The sequence below is a fragment of the Arvicola amphibius genome, chromosome 18 (genome assembly GCF_903992535.2).
Source record: "Arvicola amphibius chromosome 18, mArvAmp1.2, whole genome shotgun sequence".
NCBI classification, from domain to species: domain Eukaryota; kingdom Metazoa; phylum Chordata; class Mammalia; order Rodentia; family Cricetidae; genus Arvicola; species Arvicola amphibius.
In genome coordinates this window covers 32,245,097-32,265,973 of record NC_052064.1, presented here as the reverse complement: position 1 = coordinate 32,265,973, position 20,877 = coordinate 32,245,097, and the positions used below count along the sequence as shown (strand labels likewise).

General features: G+C 45.6%; 1 protein-coding gene across 2 annotated transcripts; it reads left to right on the top strand.

The window, feature by feature from the left end:
• Positions 1-1,647: 1,647 nt before the first annotated feature.
• On the top strand, positions 1,648-17,372 carry Tmem237 (transmembrane protein 237). 2 transcript variants are annotated; one of them, XM_038315624.1, is made up of 13 exons: positions 1,648-1,744; positions 2,977-3,008; positions 3,600-3,610; positions 4,991-5,047; positions 6,558-6,695; positions 10,741-10,858; positions 11,522-11,679; positions 12,625-12,748; positions 13,015-13,206; positions 13,968-14,041; positions 15,119-15,209; positions 15,591-15,712; positions 17,215-17,372. In XM_038315624.1, the coding sequence occupies exons 1-13, from the start codon at positions 1,712-1,714 to the stop codon at positions 17,274-17,276; spliced, it is 1,212 nt and encodes a 403-aa protein (XP_038171552.1). In that variant the 5' UTR covers positions 1,648-1,711; the 3' UTR covers positions 17,277-17,372. The 2 variants fall into 2 exon arrangements, with proteins under 2 accessions (XP_038171552.1, XP_038171553.1); XM_038315625.1 differs by having other exon boundaries at positions 15,596-15,712; positions 17,215-17,352.
• Positions 17,373-20,877: the final 3,505 nt, after the last annotated feature.

Here is a 20,877-nt window from a genome sequence, read left to right as displayed (position 1 = left end):
CTTGGCTCATTAACTCTAGCTTCTTATTGGCTAAGTCTTACATCTTAATTTAACCTGTTTCTATTAATCTGTGTATCACTACGAGGCTGTGGTTTACTGGCTAAAGTTCTGGCTTCTGTTTCTGCGGGGCTACATAGCTTCTCCCTGACTCCACCTTCTTTCTCACAGCATTCAGCTTAGTTTTCCCCTGCCTTCCTCTATTCCCTGCGCAGACCCAAGATTTAGTTTTTGAAAGTTTCCTCTAAATAAATCAGACAATAGTTAATGGCTGAAACTCTATTTTACTTTTAAGGTATTTTGTCTTCTGTTTATTTTTACCAAAGTGCCTAGTTGACCAACTCAGCAAGAATGGCTCACACACATACCTAATAAGTGGACCTATAATAATGTTATTTCCGAATCAGTGTGATGTGGGATTTCCCTCTGTATGCTGTGATTACCATTAGTTAATAAAGGAACTGCTTTGGGCCTATAACAGAGCTACAGGGGAACAGCTAGGCAGGGAAAACTAAACTGAATGCTGGGAGAAAGAAGGGCCGAGTCAGAGAGAAGCCGTGGAGTTGCTGCCTGAGACAGACATAATGAAACTTTGCTGGCAGGCCACGACCTCGTGGTGATGCACAGATGAACAGAGATGGGTTACATTAAGATGTAAGAAAAAAAAAAGAAAAAAAAAGAAAGAGTCAGCCAATAAGAAGCTAGAGCTAATGGGCCAAGGAGTGGTTTAATTAATACAGTTTCTGTGTGATTATTTCGGTTCTGGGAGGCCACGAACAAGCAGGCACTTCACAACGTTTAGTAAAGGGCAATGGACTAGTTCTGCATATGAACAAGCTCCAAAATGAGGACTCTTGGTCTCTCTAGATCCGTCACTTCCAGTGGCATTCCCCGCACCCACGTCTGTTCATCTTCTTCATAGCCACACTTCCCTCCATGCTACAAGTTTTTAACTCCCCCTTCCTCCCTGCCCTCCCTCCTCCTCTGCCCCGCCTGTCTGTCTTCCTCCCCCCTTCTGTTGCTCCTGTCCCGGGCAGGTCTCCCCTTTCCTCCTCTTTACATTCCCTTTCCCTTAATAAAAACCCCTCCAAGTAAACTCTGTCGCCTGGCGTCTTTCTCTTGCACGCCACTTTTAAAAATGACAACCAAAGGATTCAAAAAGCTCGTCCTCTTCTTAAAGTGAACACCGTACCTAAGGCAAATGCGGGGAAAATTAAGTCGTTTTCGCATGACAGGAAGGTAGGACGGGATTTGGCTACAGGTTGTGGTTGCTAAGAACCCGTTTTGACGGCTGTTCCCATGGAATAAACGGTCAGAGCTGCACCTATGAATTACACTCTGGGCCGGCAGGGAACCTGGGCTTGGACAATCACAGCCTGCCCGGTACGGTACCCCAGCTCTAGGCATCTCCCCTCTGACAGCTCCCCAGCAGGCTGCAACCAGGCCCAGCGTCTCCGCGTTGCCACGACGACGCCCGCGCGCGTCGGAATCCGAGGCTTCCCCGTTCCAGCTCAGTTTGAAAGGGACAGAGCGGGTTCGGATCCGGCAGCGCCAAAAACCTCCCGCGGCAGGCGCAGCCTGATGACGCGGAGGGGAGGGGACGCTCCGGCGGGAGGCGCAACCCGATGACGCTCGGCGCCTGCGCCTGGGTGGGCGGGGCGGGAGCGCGGGCGGGAGCGGCTCCCGCTGCTCCGCCGCGGCCCCTGGAGACGCGATGGGGAAGAAGCAGGTGGTGAGCGAGGCTCAGGTACTGCAGAGCGGCCGGACTCTCGTCTTCTGTGGAGCCATCCTGGTTGGGAGGGCCGTCGGGTTGCGGTTTCGGGATGGGCGAGATGGGTCGTTTCTGCGGGACTTGTGAGACGTGGACCACTAGGTGGGCTGGGTCCCGCTCGGTGGCATTAGGGCCTCCTTCAGTGCCCTGGTCTTGTATGGTTTTCATGAATCTGTTTGGATGACGGCCACAATGGATTGCTAAGTTGGACAAACAAGAGCATCCAGTATTTAAGCCTTGGGAATCAGTGCCCTCTGCAAGCAGCATGAGATGCTTGAGATATTAAACTGACTGCTAGGCTTGTTAGTTTTCAGTTCTGTTAAAGATTTATTTATTCAGTTCTGTTAAGGAACTATTTATTTAGTTATTTACTTATTCACTTATTTACATTCATTTATTTATTTATTTATTTATTTATTTATTTATTTATGATGTTTTGCCCACATCTGTCTGTGTGCACCACCGGTGTGCCTGGTTGTCAAAGAAGCCAGAAAGAGGCTGTCCGTTTGCCTGGAACTGGGATTACTGATGGCTGCGAGCTGCTTCGTGGGTGCTGGGAACCGAACTGAACTTCTGCAGGAGCTACAGGTGCTCTTAACAGCCGAGGCGTCTCTCCTGTGCTTGGTTTTCTATTTTGAAAGGTTTCAGAAGGCTCTTAACTAATGCTCCCTGAACTTGCAAATGTGATATTTTTTTCTTACTCAGAGCAGCGTAAATTATACCTGAACCCCAATATTTTCTGTCTTAAAATATGTTTTCTATTTCTCTTTAAGATAACTCTTTAAAAAGCATAAGACCTCAGTTGGCTTCCTATTTAATAAAAGCAAACCTATACTCCTTCCCTTGGTTTGCAAAGCCGTAATTAATCCAGCGTCTGCGTTGCTGTCCTTGGTTACTATGCTCCAGCCTTGGTGATCTTTACCCGGAGCCTTCTGAGCCCAGGGTTACCTGGAAGCCTTAACGTTTGCTCCCTGTTGCCTGTCATGTTGGCCCCTTTATCATGCAGGGCTCAGCTCAAATAACCTCAGAGAGACTTTCCCTAAGTAAAGTAGCACTTTTTATTCCTTATAGTTATTCATCATATCTAAATGCACACACACACATCACCTCCCAAGTTTCACTGATAAAACATTTTCAAAAGATTTGAAGAGAATAACTGATCCACTTATGAGTTTTTTTTTTTTTTTGCCTTTTCCTTACTCCTATAGCATCCTCCACGAGCCCTGCCACCTGTGCCAAGGTAAAAACAATTTACAGTCATTTCATTATTGAACTTTAAAGATGTAAAAATAAGTAACAAAATTAATTTTAAAAACTACAGTGCTACAGGGGGGAAAAAACTTTCCTGGAATTTTTAGGAAAATTTTTCCTAAAAGTTTGGAGGCAAACTTTAAATTTGAATCTTGAGAAATAATTGATATAAATAATAGAAATCCTTAATCCAGTATGATAGAATAATGGGCCTGTTTTGAGTGTTCTGGTGACCTGTTTATGAGAACTCTCCTGATGCCCTTGTATTTTCGGGAACAGTTCCATCAGGGCTGAAGCTGATTATACCCAGCAAAGAGTCCTTAATCTGCTTAGTCCCTTTAATTAATGGATAGCAGGGAATATGTATTTGTGTTTTCAAAAGGTTTTTTTTTTTTAGCAGTGCTGTTAAACAGAATGCTTCTTACAGATAATAAACTAGTTTATAAACTAACTGACAGTATGTGAAAGCTAGTCGTATTTTTAAGGTTGTAATGACGTAAGTCAGTTTTCAGTCTGATAATAATTAAGTTTCTTTCTTTCTTTTGTCCTGCTGATTCCGTTTGGCTGGGGCCACGTGAAGTGTGATTCAAGGTGAGTTCGTTTACTATTGGTGTTAAAAAACCCTAAGTCTTGGTGTTCTAAGACAAGCATGGGGATGAGTGTGTGGCCCATGCCAGTCCTAGTTCAGTCAGGGAGACTCTGAGCTGGAGGCCTGAATGAGCTGCAGAATGAGATCCTGTCTCAGCGGGGTTGAATCTGGGGACGGTGGCGTACACAGAGAGTGCCAGCCACTTACAGGCAGAGCCAGGAGACGTCGAAGGCAGCCTGGGTAACAGCCAAACCGTGCCTCAAAATAATAATAATAATAATAATAATAATAATAAAACAATAATAATTTGATTCCTTAGTTTGTTCTATTTAGAATTGAATCAGAATCTGTAGTCTATTAAACAACAGTAACCATTTGTTATTACAAACTCCCGTGACTGCCATTTTAAAATTATCTAAGACATACAGTTTTATATTGTTCTCTGCAGCCCTCCAGAGTGTACCCCTTCACTTGCTGAGAGCTGCATCAGACTGTACGTTTCCTTTTTCCTTTAGTCAGGGTAGGCAAGGTTATTCACTTAGTATCTTCTCAAGGTTGTTAGAAATAATACAGAGTGGGACCAGCAACATGGCTTAGTGGGTGAAGGCACTGCTTCCCAGCCCGAGAACCTGCGTTGGGTCCCCCGAACCTGCATGGCGGAAGGAAAGCAGTGACTCCTGCAGGTTGTCCTTTGACCGCTACATACAAGCTGTGGTGTGCGTGTCTACACACACACACATGCACATGTGCGTACACAGAATAAATGTTCTTTTTAAAAAATAAAAAACCCTGCTAGGTTAATTGCAGAGTCACTGTGCAACAGCCCACAGCGATTGCCTTGGTAACGATGTGCTGAGATCTAGGCCACTTTTGTCACGTGGTCCTGTGGTCCCACTCTGAAGCTTGTTTCCCTGCCATGGAGCCGCCTTTTCGGTGTTTGGGCTCCCAGGTGACCCACATCACTTTCGTCCTAGTACTGAACAGGTTTCACCCTGCTTACCCTCTGAGGTCAACAAGGTCAGTCCCCTTCAGAGCTGCAGGCAGACACAAATCACTTCTGTTCAGCCTCCTGGCCAGAACCAGTCTCGACCGTACCTCAGCACAAGGGGCTGGAGACTGTATGGGACCAGGTCTGTATGGGACCAGGTGGACGTCTCTTGAGCCCACTTTCTAATTCACAGTTGTAGACAGCACTGGGGGACAATGTGTTATTTGTCCCATGCTGTGTGTGGTGGCAGGTGGCCCTGTCAATTTCTTAACCTTTCCCCCAGTGTGTAAATGCTGGCTGGTCCCAGAGAAGAGAGGGGAATGTCTTCCTGATCAGAAGTTCCATTCCAGCTGGTTTTCTGCCATTCTCGCCGTGATTCTTTCTGTTTCTATAGATGATGTACCGCCTAGCCATCCTAAGAAGAAGAAACCCAGAACGAAAAGCACATTAGGTAAGATGTCCTGTGTTGTGGGAGACCGCACGTTTCCCCAGGAACTAAGCACGATCGGCATCACAGATGACAGAGCCCAGGTTCTCGGGTACCAGACTGATGTGTTGAGGACAGAGAGGCAAGCAAGGGCAGCCAGGCATCTTCATAGGATAAACTATTGTGCCGCCCCTGTCTGATATTTACAGTATTGCTGTGCCCGTCAGGTCTTTAGTCCCTAGGTAACATAAGTGTTTTTAAGCTCTGTTTGGTTCCAGACTTTTGAACACAATAATGGATTTGGAGACTTGGGAATTTTTAACTTTCCTATTCTGTGTTAGAGCAAGACCCCGAAGGCAGGTCAAATCATCAGTGTTTCCAGGCTTTAATAACAGCAGGGCCATGACCCCTTCCACCTCAGCCGCCTCACTGGTGACCGTGGATGGTCTGTGAGTAACCGAGACTCGACACAGTTAGAATTCATTACCTTTGGTCGTCAGTTCTCGCTACTCGTTATTTTCCCAGTGGGCTTGGAATCTCAACGTCACCGTTAGTTGACTCCTAAACTTCACCCTTTCCTTAACCCTGCTCAGAAGCCTAAAAGCCTGTGTGTGTGTGTGTGTGTGTGTGTGTGTGTGTGTGTGTGTGTGTGTGTGTGGTGTTTCTAAAGCTGACTACCAGCGGTGGAAGGATGTGTACTGCTGATGCTTGGGTTCTGCTAGCGTGTCTTCAGGGAAGCTTCTCTTACTGCTGCCATCATGAATCCAGGGGTGTGATACCTTCTCTAAATCCCTAGCAACGTGGGGCAATGCCAGTCTTTAATATTCATGACTTCAGGAATCGAAAAGTGGCTTATCTTCCACTTGTGTTTCTCAGCCACTTTCTCCCAGTACTAGGAGAGCCCAGGCCTCCACGTGCTGTGCAAATGATCCTCCACTCCCCTGCATCTTAAGCCACACACTTGGTCTTCCTCTAAATGCAAGTGAGGCTAAGAACACTCACCCTGTTCTCAGTATATTTTTATTTTCTATGGAATGGCAATAGACAAGAGAAGGTGGTCAAGGGTGATTCAAATTTCCCAAATTATGTTGAAATTCTGCTAAAAGGTTTCATTAGGGGAAAAGTTGCAACTGCTAATTGACCTGCTACCTCCAGTTAATAATTCCTGAAGACTTCACCACGCGCTGACGTACTAGTGAAGGCAGGAGCAGTAGAGGCGGTAGAATTCTTAGGGCGGGGGGGCGGGGGGCAGGAGCATTGTCTGTTCTGTTAGTTTTCAATTGTTTGCAACTTTTAAAAGCTTTGAGTGTTCTGAGTCAGTTCCTCCTCCTCCTCTTCATTCTGCGGGTCTTCCTCTTGGCCCTCTCGTCCTCAGTTTTCCGAATCCCACATTATTTCTTTCCCATCACAGAGAGGGGGTCATGAAGTCGTCAGGGCACAGCTCGGAAAAACACAGAAAACACTGCAGGTGTCCTTGCCCATCTTCTTTCTAACTCGGTGGTCTCTGCTCAAGATGACCGGTTTTCTCCTGTAGCTCCTGCTTCTTCGGAAGGCCTTGCTGAGCCCGTGGCTCATAGGCGATCAGAGAGCAGTGAACCAACAGCTGCGGAGCTCAAGGGACACCCAGAGGCTCCTGTTCCGCGGAGACAGAAGAAGATCAGGCCGCCTCCTGGTACGTGAGGAAACCAAGGTTAGACTGTGGCAGAGTTGTGGTTTAGAGCTTTGTTCCCGTATTCGGGTTCCCGTAGATGGGTTCTTGCTCCCTTAGTTAAAATAACCGCCACTTCGGCTCTGGTGACTTCAGGATTCTTTTCAGGCCTCTTTGGTCATGGAGTATATGAGAGAAGAAGTAAACAATTCAGGCATAAAAGAGAAAGCTCAGATCTCAGTGCATGCAAGAACTTAGTAAGTGAAGTGGACGTTTCAGATTAGTAGGACAAATTCTGGACTAACAGTAATCTAATTAAGAAACAGCATAGGGCCGTTGGGATCGCCAGTCTGCAGATCATTACACGTAGACTTATTAATTATGAAAGCTTGCCCTTTAGCTTAGGCTTGTCCCCTAGCTCTTCTAATTTAAATTAACCCACAATTTTATTAATCTACATCCTACCACAAGACTTTAAACTCGCTCCCGTTCTGTGTATCCAACTCATTCTACCTCCTGATGGCGTCTCCCCTTCCTCTCGGCTGCCCAAAGTCCCACCTGTGTCTCCTGCCTGGCTGTTGGCCAGTCAGCCTTTTATGACACCAGTGACAGCTGCCCATCTTCACTCAGCGCACAGATATTCCACAACACAGCAGCCACCATTTATTGAGTATGTCTAACTCAGGCAGTGCTCCCCGTGTAAACAAAAATACTCTGTGTGTGTGCGTGTATATGTGTGTGTACATGTGTGTGTACATGTGTGTGCATGCATATCAAGATGGCAATGCTATTTGCTTTTTAAATTAGAAAATCTAGTGTTGAGCTGTGCATCATACATACGTACCTGTAATCCCAGCACTCACAAGGCTGAGTGAGGCAGGAGGATTGCAAGGCATAGGCCAGCTACATAATGAGTTCCAGGCTAACCTAAGCTACAAAGCAAGATCTTGTCTCAAAAAAGAGCACAATATGAAGATAAAATGAATCTAGTGTTAATGGGAACAGGTAATACACTAGTAGAAGCATAAATTGCCTCAGTCTATTGAGATGTCTAAGTAGAATCAGCTGTAATAATTGATATAATCAAAGGATATTAGCTATATAGTATAAATGGGTAACCACTAGAACACTGTGGTCCTGATTAAATAATCACAGTTTATCTAAATAAGTGTGAAGCAAGTACAGGTTAGGAGGATTGTTCAAGTGAACTAGTATCCTGGGAAACTATCTACAAAGTATTATTGAGTCAACAAAAAAGATAAAACAGTAAGTATTGAGAGGGGGAGTCTGACTGTCACAAAAATATACTTTACTAATTTCCTGTGGTTGCTATAACAAGTTACCATAAACTGGGAGACTTCAAACAGCCAACATTTATTTTTTCATAGTTCTAAAGGATAGAAGCTCAAAATAAAGACACCTGTGAGGCTGCACTACTTCCAGGGGCTCTGGGAACGGTGCCTTCCTTGCCCCTGGGAGCATCCAGTGCTATGGGATAGTCTGTACACGGTGAAGATGTGTCTTTGCCAAGGCGCCTTCTGATTGGCTTGACAAAGAGCTGAATGGCCAATCGCTAGGCAGGAGAGGATATGCAGGATTTCTGGGGAGAGAGAGAGAGAGACAGAGATGCCAACAAGACACTGAAGAAGTTGTACATACAGTACTGAGGAGAGGTAACCGAGCCACATGGCAGAACGTAGATTAATATAAACAGATTAATTTAAGCTATAAGAACTAGTTGGGAACAAGTCTAAGCTGAAGGCCAAGCTTTCATAATTAATAATCAGTCTCCATGTTGTTACTTATGTGCTGGTGGCCCAGAGAAAGCTCCGACTACTTCCCTGTGATTGTTGGTGATCTTCAGCATCTGTTGACGGTGGAAGCATCATGCCAATCCCTGTCCTGTGTCATGTCTTCATGCAAGACACTAGTCGTCGGATTTAGGGTCCATCCTCACCCAGCATGACCTCATCTTAACTTGTCTAAATATGCAAATACTCTATTTACAAAAGTTACATGTGTGTTTCTGGAGCATAATTCAACCCAGAACATAGGTCTAAGCCCACACATGCGCAGTGAAAACGGGGAAAGTTGGCAGTGCTATCAGTGATTAGATTAAAAAAAAAGAAACAAGGTTTTCCTGTTTCTCATCTAAGAGTGCGCATTCCTTTATTAGAAGAGGCAGTGGACTGACTTAATGAAGTGGAGTAAACCTGAGGCTAGCCCTGCAGACACAGGTTAGCCCCTGGGGAGAAGTTAATAGACGTGGAGTAAACCTGAGGCTAGCCCTGCAGACACAGGTTAGCCCCTGGGGAGGACTTAATAGAAGTGCTTTCCCTGGCTGGTTAGAGGACTGTAGGCGCTGATTGAATAGCGTCTGGAGCAGAGCAGTGGGCATTAAAAATAGGAAGGACACAGCACAGTCTTGGGAAGCCTTGAAGTGGGTGCCTTACGCCCGGGCACTGAAGACCAGAAGGGGGCGGGAGGAAAACCCAGGTGGCTCTCAGTTGAGCCTGACCTTGAGGCAGGACTTTGGCCTAGGTTTCCTCATGGGTTTTCTGCGTGTATTTCTCATTTAATTTTTATCCTAAATTTTTGGCTCAACTTACTTAATCATCACCAGCATTAAATGTAGTTTGGTGAAAACAAGGCTTTAATCCTTTGGTTAGGAAACAAATTTGGCAAGTGAGATGATCGTACTTTCTAGTTTGTGGAGATTATCTATATAAAAATGGCTTGGCCATTTTCAGAGAATTCTGGACCCAGCTGGGTGTGGTGGCACCTGCCTGGAGTCTCACCACTTCTGAGGCTGAGGCAGAAGGAACATGAGTTCAGGTCAGTGTGGGCTAAAGTAGTGAGACCCTGTCTCAAAAAGACAAAACACAAAATAAAAGAAAAATCTAACCAGTAAAAGGTCCAAACTGAAAAGCCACCAAGAAAAATCAAACCCAAGGAAGTTTGGGCCTGTGGGGAGCCTATTACTGCCACTGTAAAATGCGCTCACCTTGCGGGTCCAGCGTTTCAGTATTTTTCTTCTCTTCCCAGGCAGGCTGTGTACCCCAGGCTCCTCTTGATGTCTTGCCGAGGATGGACGTGAGCTTCTGGTCCTCCTTTCTCACCGCCTCCCAGCTACTGGGATGACGGTCACTATACTTGGGTTTTTATGCTGGAGACCGACCCCAGGGCCTTGTGCGTGCTGGGCGAACGTACTGCCCGCTGAGTTACATCCACAGCACTGACATTTTAGGATTTTAAAGCTCTCGTTCCTGCTGTGTTTTACCCAGAGAGACCATCATGTGCTCTTTAGTCAGTATTGTCTTTTCTAGCCTAGGCTGTGATTCGGGATTTTGGTAAAAGTTTGTGTGACTAGCTGTCAGTAAACCCCTAGGTATTGGGACTCTGATGAGCTTCCCTGCAGAAACTGCATCTCCCGTGGTGTCGTGACTTGTTGCTGGGATAACGGCCACCTTATTTGGCTCCACTGATGGAGGACTGTGAGCACTGACCTGGTTCACCTGAGCCTGCTCCGTTTTCTTTTTCTTTTTCTGATTTTGCTTCTGCTCTCTGCCTGTATTAACTACAGCAGTGAGCGTATGACTTCTGAGTGCTGTGAGTCCTGGGAGCACGTCGCCAAACCTGGGCGCACCCCAAACATGGGGATTAGTGTTTTGTTTGAGACAGGGTCTCACTTTGTAACCCTATCCAGCCTGGAGTTTACATGTAATCCAAGCTGACTTCAAATTCACAGATTGTCCTGCATGTGTCCTGTGAGTGCTGAAATTAAAAGTATGACCACCACACCTGGCTAAGTTTTTCATTCAAAACATTTTACACCTCTATACTATAATTTCAAGATTTAATATCAATAAATATGGGGAAAACATTAAGAAATCTAATCCTAGCTGCATATGTTGGGCCATGCCTTTAGCAGACAGTTCAGGATTGACCTGGCCTACATCATGAGACCCTGACTCAAACACTAGCGCTGGCAGTAGAAAGAATTGGTACCACTGACGGTCTTTCGAGGGTCCGGAGACCGAGTGTTGTCTGTCTTTGTGTTCGTTTTCAGAGCTGGAGACTTCCTTCAGTGAGAAGCCGTCCAGTCCACCTTTACTGCGGAATGAAAATGGCATTGAGGCGGAGTCGCCTGCGGAGGCCGTTCTCCCGAAACCGCGGAGGAAGGCAAAGTAATGGTTTCCTCGCCCTTGTGGCTCTCTCGAGGAGGTGGTGCTGGTGTTTACACTGTGTTTGTGTGTGTCCGATAAGTCGTGTTACAGAGACACAAGTTAAACCAATCGACGAGGGGCTTGAAAGGAATAGAACACTAACAGAAGAGCAGAGTATGGGAAGAGCCTAAAAAAGCTCAAAACAAAAAGTATTTCCATGTAAGTTGCAAAAAACAAGATAAAGATTAGTCATTGAAGATGAGCTGCTTTGTTCTTCATGTTAATAGAGTTTGAACTATTTGCATTAAGCATAACTATTGTGTTTTAATAAAGGAAGTTAAGTCTCATAGAATACAAGAGCATACTTTAAAATAAGACCCTGGAAGTTATAAAACATTGATGTTTGTACTTAAAAACGACTCTACAAACAATTCTCAGTTACATTTAGAATTTTATAACTTTAGGTCAGGAGCAGTCACGTCCAGCCAGTGACCGTTTTCTCGGTGAGCAAACCGAGGTCCGCAGAAATACGGGCAGTTTGCGTCCATAACAGATCTTGTTTGGGTAAACAGTGTATTTTCATGCTCACGAGTTAGGACTCTTTTCATTATATTTATGGTAATTTTTAATGTGGGTCTTTCTTCGGGGATGATCTATTTTTTCAAAGATTTGCCCTGATTTCAGGAAAACCCAGCCAGCAGAACTGCAGTATGCTAATGAGCTAGGAGTGGAAGACAAAGACATAATTACGGATGAGCAGCGTATGCCAGAGCAGCACTCTTGGTTGACGGCACCCACGGGCGTCAGCCAGCCTGTCGGCAAAGTATTTGTGGAAAAAAGCCGTAAGTACTTTCTCATTTTAGAATACAGTTGCTCTAAATATCGTAGAAGGATTTCTTTAACCTGGTAAGTATAGTTCTGATGACCTGAATGAAGGAAATATTTAAAAATATGAACAAAAATTGACACACAAAAGTGTTATTAAACTATTTTCCCAGGCTGGAGAGATGGCTCAGTGGTTAAGAGCACTGCCTCCTCTTCCAAAGGTCCTGAGTTCAATTCCCAGCAACCACATGGTGGCTCACAACCATCTGTAATGGGGTCTGGTGCCCTCTTCTGGCCTGCAGGCATGCATGCAGGCAGAACACTCTATACATAATAAATAAATAAATATTTAAAATAAATAAATAAATAAACAAGCAGGATCTATCTTTGGGCTGGTGCTCACCAGACTAGACGTTCTTCCTGGGGGCCTTTGTTCGGACCCCAGCTGCAACTCCAGTTCCAGAGGGATCTGGCTATCTGGCTTCCACAGGGATTTGCACACGCATCCACACACCCACACACAGAGTCATGCACAAACACATATAAATAATTGAAATAAAATAAAAGCAAAAAAAAAAATGAAAAAGGAATCTGGAAGATGGCTGTTGAGGTAAGGGTGCTGCCTCAAGTCAGCCTGATGTCCTAAGCGTGGTCCCTCGAGGGCAGAACTGACACCCCAGAGCTGTCCTCTGACCTCACACGCATGTCACTCATATGTACCAAACAAGCACACAAGCGTAAGAAAACTAAAAGGAGGGTAAATCTAAGGCTGAATTGTGGAGCCGTCTCTGCAGCCCGTGGTTGTTCCTGAGACAGAGTCTCATGCAGCCCCATGACCTGGCACTCGTGAGCCTGCTGCCAGTCCCCCCAGTGCCCGGATGGTGGGCTCGCCCTGTCACACCGGGTCGAGGCTCCTTCTTCCTAGCCGCTGGCGATCGTGTCTTTTCTGCTCTGCCCTCCAGGGAGGTTTCACGCGGCAGATCGTTCGGAGCTGATCAAGACCACAGAAAACATAGACGTGTCGATGGACGTGAAGCCATCCGGGACCACTCGGGATGTGGCGCTCTCGGTGCACCGAGCTTTCAGGTGACACTTTTCGTTGACGTTCGTTAAGCTTATGTGAATTGGATTTCATCGTTTAAAACAAAAGAGAAAGGTCTTGGCTGTTCTGTACTTTAAATAAAATTGACAATTTACAATGGTAAATAATAGATTTATAGATTTATTTTTATAGACAGTCCACTTGTTCTTTTCATAGTATGTTGAATCTTATTTTATATGAGGAGATTTAAAAAAGTTTGCTAACTTTTTATTTTAGGGATCGGTATATAATTAAACCTTTTCCCGTGCAGGATGATTGGTCTGTTTTCTCACGGCTTCCTGGCTGGCTGTGCCGTGTGGAACGTTGTGGTGATCTATGTTCTCGCCGGGGACCAGCTGTCTGGCCTCTCCAACCTCCTGCAGCAGTACAAGCCCCTGGCTTACCCGTTCCAGAGCCTCCTCTACCTGCTCCTGGCTCTGAGCACTGTGTCAGCGTTTGACAGGTAAGGCTGCGACGGTGGATCCTTCTAGCCTGTCTTCAGGAGGAGGTGGTGAGCAGAACGTGTCACCGGCTGTGCCTGTGTGTCTGCAGGTGACGTCAGCCGTAGGAGTACCAGGGTTAGGCACTCACCGCTTACATTGGGGAACACAAGTTGACCCCCCCCCTTTTTTTCTTTTTTTTTAAACCATCAGCAGGGCTGGAGAGATGGCTCAGTGCCCTCCAGGGGAACCCACAGCAGGAACTCACAGGGCAGGGACATGGAGTCATGAACTGGAGCCGAGATCATGGAGGAAGGTTGCTTACTGGTTTACACTCCATGGCTTGCTCAGTCTGCTTTTTTTCTACAACCCAGAACTACACACCGCAGGGATGGCTCACAGTAAGCTAGGCCCTCCCACATCAATTCTTAATCAATAACGTAACCCTATCGGCTTGCCTACGGGCCAGTCCTATGGCGGCATCTTCTCAGTGAGGTGCCCTCTTCCCAGCTGACGCTAGCTCGTGTCGGAAGCTTGATCTACCGAAAGAGAAGGAAGTTCATGATTTTTGAAGATGAGAATTAGTTTGCTTTTTCATGATGTCTTGATACTGAATAGTCTTAATATTAGATATTTGATGTGGCCTTTGTAAGTAAGGGTGGACAGCCTTTCCACTTGGAGACTGGCAGGCGACCGTGGGCCTGGTGCCAGCCGACTGGGGAAGGGAAAGGTAGTGAAGGAGGAAGTCACCGTGCACAGTGACAAGCGTCCTCCTTTTATTCAGGACCGACTTTGCGAAAACCTCAGTAGCCATCCGGAACTTTCTGGCCCTGGAGCCGACAGCTTTAGCTTCTTTCTGTAAGTAATAGTTTGCCTTGATAACTGTCATAATTGAGGAGTCTTACTGTCGTTCTGAATCAAGAAAAGTATTTTACAGACATTTAATATTATTTCTTTGTATGAACCATTACTTATAAGTCAGGGAAATTGTAATTTAAAACATAGGAGTAACCTTGATAGAACTTTTCTTTTTTTTGAGGCAGGCTCTCTCATGTAGCTCAGGCTGGCCTTGGATTCCCTGTGTGGTCGAGGATTGCCGTGAGCCTCTCGTCCTCTTTGCTCTCCCTGGAGTGCTGTGATTTGCGAGCCTGCACCGCCACACCTGGCTTCCAAGTGTTTTTTTTAAGTTGAATTTATGTGTGAGGTCCTTGGGTTCATTCCCTGCACCAAAAAAAAAAAAAAAAAAAAAAAAAAAAAAAAAAAAAAAAAAAAAAAAAAAAAAAAAAAAACCCAAAAAAACAACAAAAAACAAAAAACAAAGTTAGGGGCTGGAGAGATGGCTCAGAGGTTAAAAGCATTGCCATCTCTTCCAAAGGTCCTGAGTTCAATTCCCAGCAACCACATGGTGGCTCACAACCATCTGTAATGGGGTCTGGTGCCCTCTTCTGGCCTGCAGCATACATGCAGACAGAATATTGTATACATAATAAATAAATAAATATAAAAAACAACAAAGTTAGCTGTGTTGGCCTTCACTAGTTATCTGGCTCCTGTTTTTTCTCTTGGCGTCGGACAGACACAGTTGGCATGGCCTTTGCGTAATAAGCACTATTTCTGTATTTCTGGCAATCTGTGACACATTTGTTCTAGGTTACAAGAATTTTGTTACAGTTAGTCTGAGCAGCTGGAGCAAGTCATTTGAATTCTTAGGAGATCTTCTGGGTTCCTTCTTGCCAGTTCTAGTGATAAAGCAGTGCTCACCTGTCACACTGTGCCACACCCGTGCCCAGTGAGAGAAAGCTTCCTGTCGAAGGGAACTTGTTCTGTGCAGTCTGTCACCCACGTGTGGGTTACTCCGACCTTAAAGAGCCCATACCACACCCGTGTCAACAGGAAGTAGAACAGCTGTGGTTTGGCCCTTGTTTTTCTTCCCAGTGTACTTTGCTGCTCTGACACTGTCTCTGAGTCAGCAGATGACCAGCGACAGGATCCACCTGTACACGCCGCCTGTTAATGGGAGCCTCGGGTAAGAACTCACACAGGTGTTACCAGCTGCGGGGGTGGGGTGCTGGAGTCCCAGTCTGTTCTGAGAGCGTGGGTGGGTGGGCTAAGAGAGGAGGAGAGGACCGTCAAGTGAGGAAGATTGCCATGGTGTTGTAGGGGAAACAGTCAGCACTCTTGAGGGGAATTGAACTTTTCGTCTCTGCTAATCTACAGAGAGCTCTTTAGACTCTTCAGACATGCGCTGAGGCCTCTACTCTAGCTGTTTGTTTTAGGAGACTCAGGCTTTATTTCGTACTTGGGATCTCTCTAGGAGAGGGCTGCTTTTTAGAAGTTCATAAAATCGTTACATTTGGAGGTGCGAGCAAAAAGGAAGGCATTTCTAATGAGCCTCTCTCCTCCCCAGGGCAGCAGAAACCGAGGAGCAGATTCTTGTGCCGTGGATCATCGTGAACCTGGTGGTGGCCCTCCTGGTTGGGTTATCCTGGCTCTTTTTGTCCCGCAGACCAGCCGTGGATCTTAGTGAAGGTATTAAAATACAAAGATAGAAGTATTCTGAGATTTCTCTCCTCATCTTATAAGTCTTCCAATAATGCTTTAATAACGGAGACATTTAAAATAAAATGTTTAGAAGGACAATGAAAATGACAGGGTCTCAGGATGATGGCGGAAACAGGGAGGAGGACCTAGAGAGCTGGAGCCTGGGAACACTTGGCGAGGGTCCTCGGCCTTCTGCGCATGCGGCCCGCCCATGTGCCTTCTCGGCGTGCTCGCTCGGGTCCCGCTAAGGCTCTGGAGTCACCGCGCTCAGCCTTCTTCACTTGATGACGTCACGCTCCTTGGTGTCGCCTCTGTCACGCAGAAGCGAGTCTCGTTGGCACAGAGTCTCGTTTCGTTCTTATTTTACCCCCAGTGTGCCCAGTGCCCAGTGAAGTCACTGATCTCTAGACCCGTGACTCCTCAGAACACCCAAAGGGGAGCCCCCCTTAGCAGACAGCTGATGGTCAGCAAAAGCTCCAGGAACACTTGGGGCTTTTCCGGACGCTGGGCTGCTTGGCAGGGCCTCCCCATTTTCATCCGTTCGTACGTGAGCACCGTAGTTACATCATTTCCGCCGTCTAACCAAACTGATGAATGTGGAGAGCAGCAGAGGAAGACGCTGACATCCACTGCCAGCTTCTGCATGTGTGTGCACCACAAATGCGCACACTCGTGAACATGTGTACACTACACACGTATTCATACACAGTGACATTGCACTCGATGTATATTGCTGGTTTTTTTTTCTCACGAGGTATGTTTTTTGTTCATTTGAAGGATTTTTGTATCTAATGCTTTATGTCAAAGGACTTTTATTTTTGTATTCTCAAGGTTTAATTTTTCTCTATTTCTTGACATTTTAATGATATGTTTCTGTGTGAGACACTATTCACTAGTTCAGTCATGAAAATGCGCCCCAGTGTTGCTGAGACTGGTGCCGATCTGGCTGGCTCGTGCAGGTTCTGTCTCAGTTGCCGTGTGCATGATGCACAGCAAGAATTTTAGAGACTGCTGTCTTTTAAGGATGGTAAACTTAAAAAGCAAAATAAAACACGGGAATACCCAGCTTATTGAGTGTTTTGGAGATGAAATGGGATTGCATATTTGAGGTATTTTAGTAGACACCCAACGTTAGCTCTGAATCCTACTCCCCTGCGTTTTAAATTACCCGATAGACTTAGATCATCTTCAGTGATCCTAGGCTGCCTAGGTGACTTAATTTTCTTGGTAAGATGTGTTTCGTTTTCTACATTATATTTTATTTTTAAGATGTTTATATTGAATGTAAAACTTGAACTTGTAAAAATATAAAACGTGTCCACTTGCTGCCAGCTTAGCATTTAGATAAGAGAAACCTCCCTGAAGAATTCATACTTGTACTGGGGGACTTTGTATCACCATGCACAAATCAGTATTTATTAAGCTGCAAGACTCTTTTTTGAAGAGCTGGGAAAATGTTTAAAGTGTGGTATGTTCATTTTCTTCTCCAGAGCTGATGTTCTTCTCTGACGTGGAAGAGAACCCTGATAGGGGAATCCAGGCGTCTTCATAGTGCCAACACCGCCTCTGCAGCACAGACCGCTCTTCCTCGTTCTTGTTTTTATAAGTGTGTGTGTGTGCGTGGTGTGCATGTGCGTGTGTGTGTGCGTGTGTGCACGTGTGTGCGTGTGTGTGTGCGTGCGTGTGTGCGTGTGTGTGCGTGTGTGTGTGCGTGTGTGTGCATGTGCGTGTGTGTGTGCGTGTGTGCGTGTGCGTGTGTGCGTGTGTGTGTGCGTGTGTGCGTGTATGTGCGTGTGTGCGTGTGTGTGCGCGTGTGCGTGTGTGTGCGCGTGCGTGCGTGTGCGCGTGTGTGCGTGTGTGTGTGTGCACGCGCACACGCGTGCAATTGAGCTTTTGTTATATGATGCTGGAAGACTTGTGAAGATTATGAAAAATGTTTAAATTGTATCTGGTCTTTATACCCAGCATTAATTTCTATAGTATTGTCTGCCACCTTAGTGATACAGGAGATAATGGGCTAAAAAAGCAGGGGGAAGTGTTTGATTCCTGTTCTCTCAGATTTGCAATATTCATAATCATAATAAAAAGCACCAAATTTAGAAAAGCCATAACTTCAGTGTTACAGAATATACATCACATTCCAATGTAAATGTAGAGAATAAGGTAGAAGGGAGAACACCTTCATTTTGTATTTTTCATGTTTCCTTATTGAACACACTACAGTATAAAATCTGTGTTTTCTGAATCTGCGTATCATGTAATAATTATAATTTGAATTGAAAGATATTTTACTTTATGGCTAATAAAACAGATATCTTTTTGTTTGAAAAGCTTTTTAAAAGTTTTATTTTTCTCTTTTAAAATCTGTGCCGGTTGTTCTCTTGTCCGGCTTCACGTCAGGATCTGTAGGAGCTTTGGAAGAACAGCTGTAAGGGCTGGGAGTAGTATTGTGTGGCCGGGAAGTGAAGGCAGGAGAATCAGGAGGCCAGGGCCACCGTCCGCTGCTTAGCAAGTCTGAGTCCAGCCTGGGCTACTCGAGAGCCCTTTTCAGAAACCAAAAGCAGCAGCAATAAATTCAAACATAGCAAAAGAGAAGCCGAGCCATGACTCAGCTCAGCCCTGTGATTTCGGGCTAACCTCTGTGGAGCGTGATCCCCACCCCACACCGTCCCATCCTGCCCCACCTTTTTACAGCTGCTGGAGAGCAAACCCAGGGTCTCATTCTGGAGGCAGGCGCTCTGCCGCTGGGTCTCATCTTTAGCCCCCTTGTGTTTCTGTTTGTTTGATGAGAAAGGGTCTCACTGTGTATCCCAAACTGACCTCAAACTCCCGATCCTGCTTCCCAACCTCTGGAATGCTAAGGTGGCAGGGCCCTGGTTCTTCTGAGTCACAAGAAACACGGGTGAAAGTTCACCATCCTCGTTCTCAAACTCTGTCGGGTATCTTCAGGTTTCTAGGAAATTCCGCATGGAAAAGGCTGACTTCACACACTTCAAATCTTTCTTCAGCTGTTGCCTGTGAGCCCCTATAGCGTACGTCAATAGGGGAGACCTTAAGAAGAGAAAGTGGCTCAAAGGCTTGGACATGTCTCTGGAAGTATCGGACCTCTCTGGTTAGCACACGACCAAACGTTGTATAGAAGGTGATTGGCAGACTGATAATTGAGGTGTTTGTCCCTGAGGACTGGTCCGTATTTGGTACAAGTACCACACTAAAAATGTCTCTTCCTGTCTGTAAGGCCAGAGTGGCAGGACAGTGTGACTCTACAGGCAGTGCTGACTGTCCTGTCCGTCTTAGTTGTCCTTGTGATTGGCAGCAGCCGGGAGTGTAGGCCTTTGCTCTACAGCAGCTGCCGGGAAGTTGAGCTGAGATTCATCACATCTGAACTGTGGTCCCTTGATTTGGACCCAGCTGTGTAGCTTTGGCTGTCCAGGAACTTGCTCTGTAGACCAGTCCGGCCTTGAACTCAGAGATCCGCCTGCCAGGAATGGAAGGTGTGCGCCCCCATTGGCCAGCTGCACATTAACTCCATTTTGCAGCCACCTGCCTCTGTCTCCCGAGTGTAGTTACAATCACTTTAGAGTGATTAAAGGTGTGTGCCACCACCACCCAGTAGGACACAGTACAAATAAAACCATCTCTCATTGTGCAACAAAACAAAAGACCCCAAGATTACATTATCTATGGTGCTAGCTATACTTCATGCTGCATTACGTGAGCCCTTACGAAGTCAGAATGAGCTGCAGTGACATGTCTCGCCGGAGTGGAGATTAAACATTTTGCAGCATAGACCCACACGGGCAGCACTTAGGAATTAAGGGGCTTGGGATTTTGTGCCTTGCATCCTGAAAGGGCAAGGCAAGGACGGGAGTTCTTGTTCCTAAGGAGTTCTGCCTTTGGAGATCGGCAGCTGCTGATGGCAGCCCGCCTTGAGGGTTGTGCCAAGCAGCAGGTGGGAGACAGCAGCTAATTGTCCTTTGGGATGTGTGTGAGAGCCCAGGGCAAACATACTGTCTGCCATCTGGAGGGCCTTAATCTATTTAGAGATAGGAGTCGAGAATCTAGAAAAGGCTCTAGCTGAGGCTGGATGTGAGCAGGGACTGTGCGAAATGGAGTTTTTAGTGGTAGAGATTAACTAAAGGTGACTTTTGAGCTCCCTCTGGCCTAAAAGACTACATTTCCAATATTATAGCAATAAATAATGGCTCTGAGATAGTTAAACATATTTAACATGTTTTATTTAAATTTTTTATTATTTAAAATTTAATATTTAAAATGTTTTATATTTTTAAAAGCCCAATGTGCAGCTGGCTAATGGGGGCACACACCTTCGATTCCAGGCAGGTGGATCTCTGAGTTCAAGGCTGGCCTGGGCTACAGAGCAAGTTCCTGGACAGCCAACGCTACACAGAGAAACCTTGTGTTGAAAAACAAAGCAAAAACAAACATCCAATGTGGTATCCACCTTGCCTGAGAGCCACCTTTAAAAAATATCTTTAAATGTTAAATGGCCAATAAAGTTCTGGAAACCTCTTGGTTGGCTTTGTGTATAATGGTTAAATTATTCTAATTCTGAGACAGCAGAAGGAATTGATGAGTCAGGCTGGGAAACCATAGAGTAAATCGTTGTACTTTTCTGTGAGAGAGATGTCCCAGAATAGGAACAGTAAAGAAAGTGTAGGGTTCTTGTATCAGGGATACAATTGTTTTAAGGGTCAGATTTTTTGTGAATGTGGTGTTACTACGTCAAATGAATTTGGAGCGTACTAGAGCTCTGGAGGTAAATAAACATACGACTGCTGTGCTCCGTGTTTGTGGAAGGGTCAGATAAATGTGTTCAGGTAGGATGCTGGAAATATACATTTGGCGCACAGGTGATTATGCACAGAAAGTGATATCTGATATTATTTTTTTCTTTTTCTTTTTCTTTTTTTTTTTTTTTTTTTTGGTTTTTCGAGACAGGGTTTCTCTGCAGCTTTTTTTTTTAGAGCCTGTCCTGGAACTAGCTCTTGTAGACCAGGCTGGCCTCGAACGATATCTGATATTATTAACCTAAAAGAAATGGCGTGGAGAGAGGCGGGCTCCTAAGACTAAAGTACTATTTAGAAAAATAGTCCATTAGTTGGAGGAGGTTGCCCACCAGCAAGCTCTGA

Coding starts and splice junctions, on each gene's coding strand:
- Tmem237 (XM_038315624.1), top strand. CDS start 1,712: ATGGGGAAGAAGCAGGTGGTGAGCGAGGCTCAG. Junction 10,859..11,521: donor AAACCGCGGAGGAAGGCAAA/GTAATGGTTTCC, acceptor CCCTGATTTCAG/GAAAACCCAGCCAGCAGAAC. Junction 14,042..15,118: donor GACAGCTTTAGCTTCTTTCT/GTAAGTAATAGT, acceptor TTTTCTTCCCAG/TGTACTTTGCTGCTCTGACA.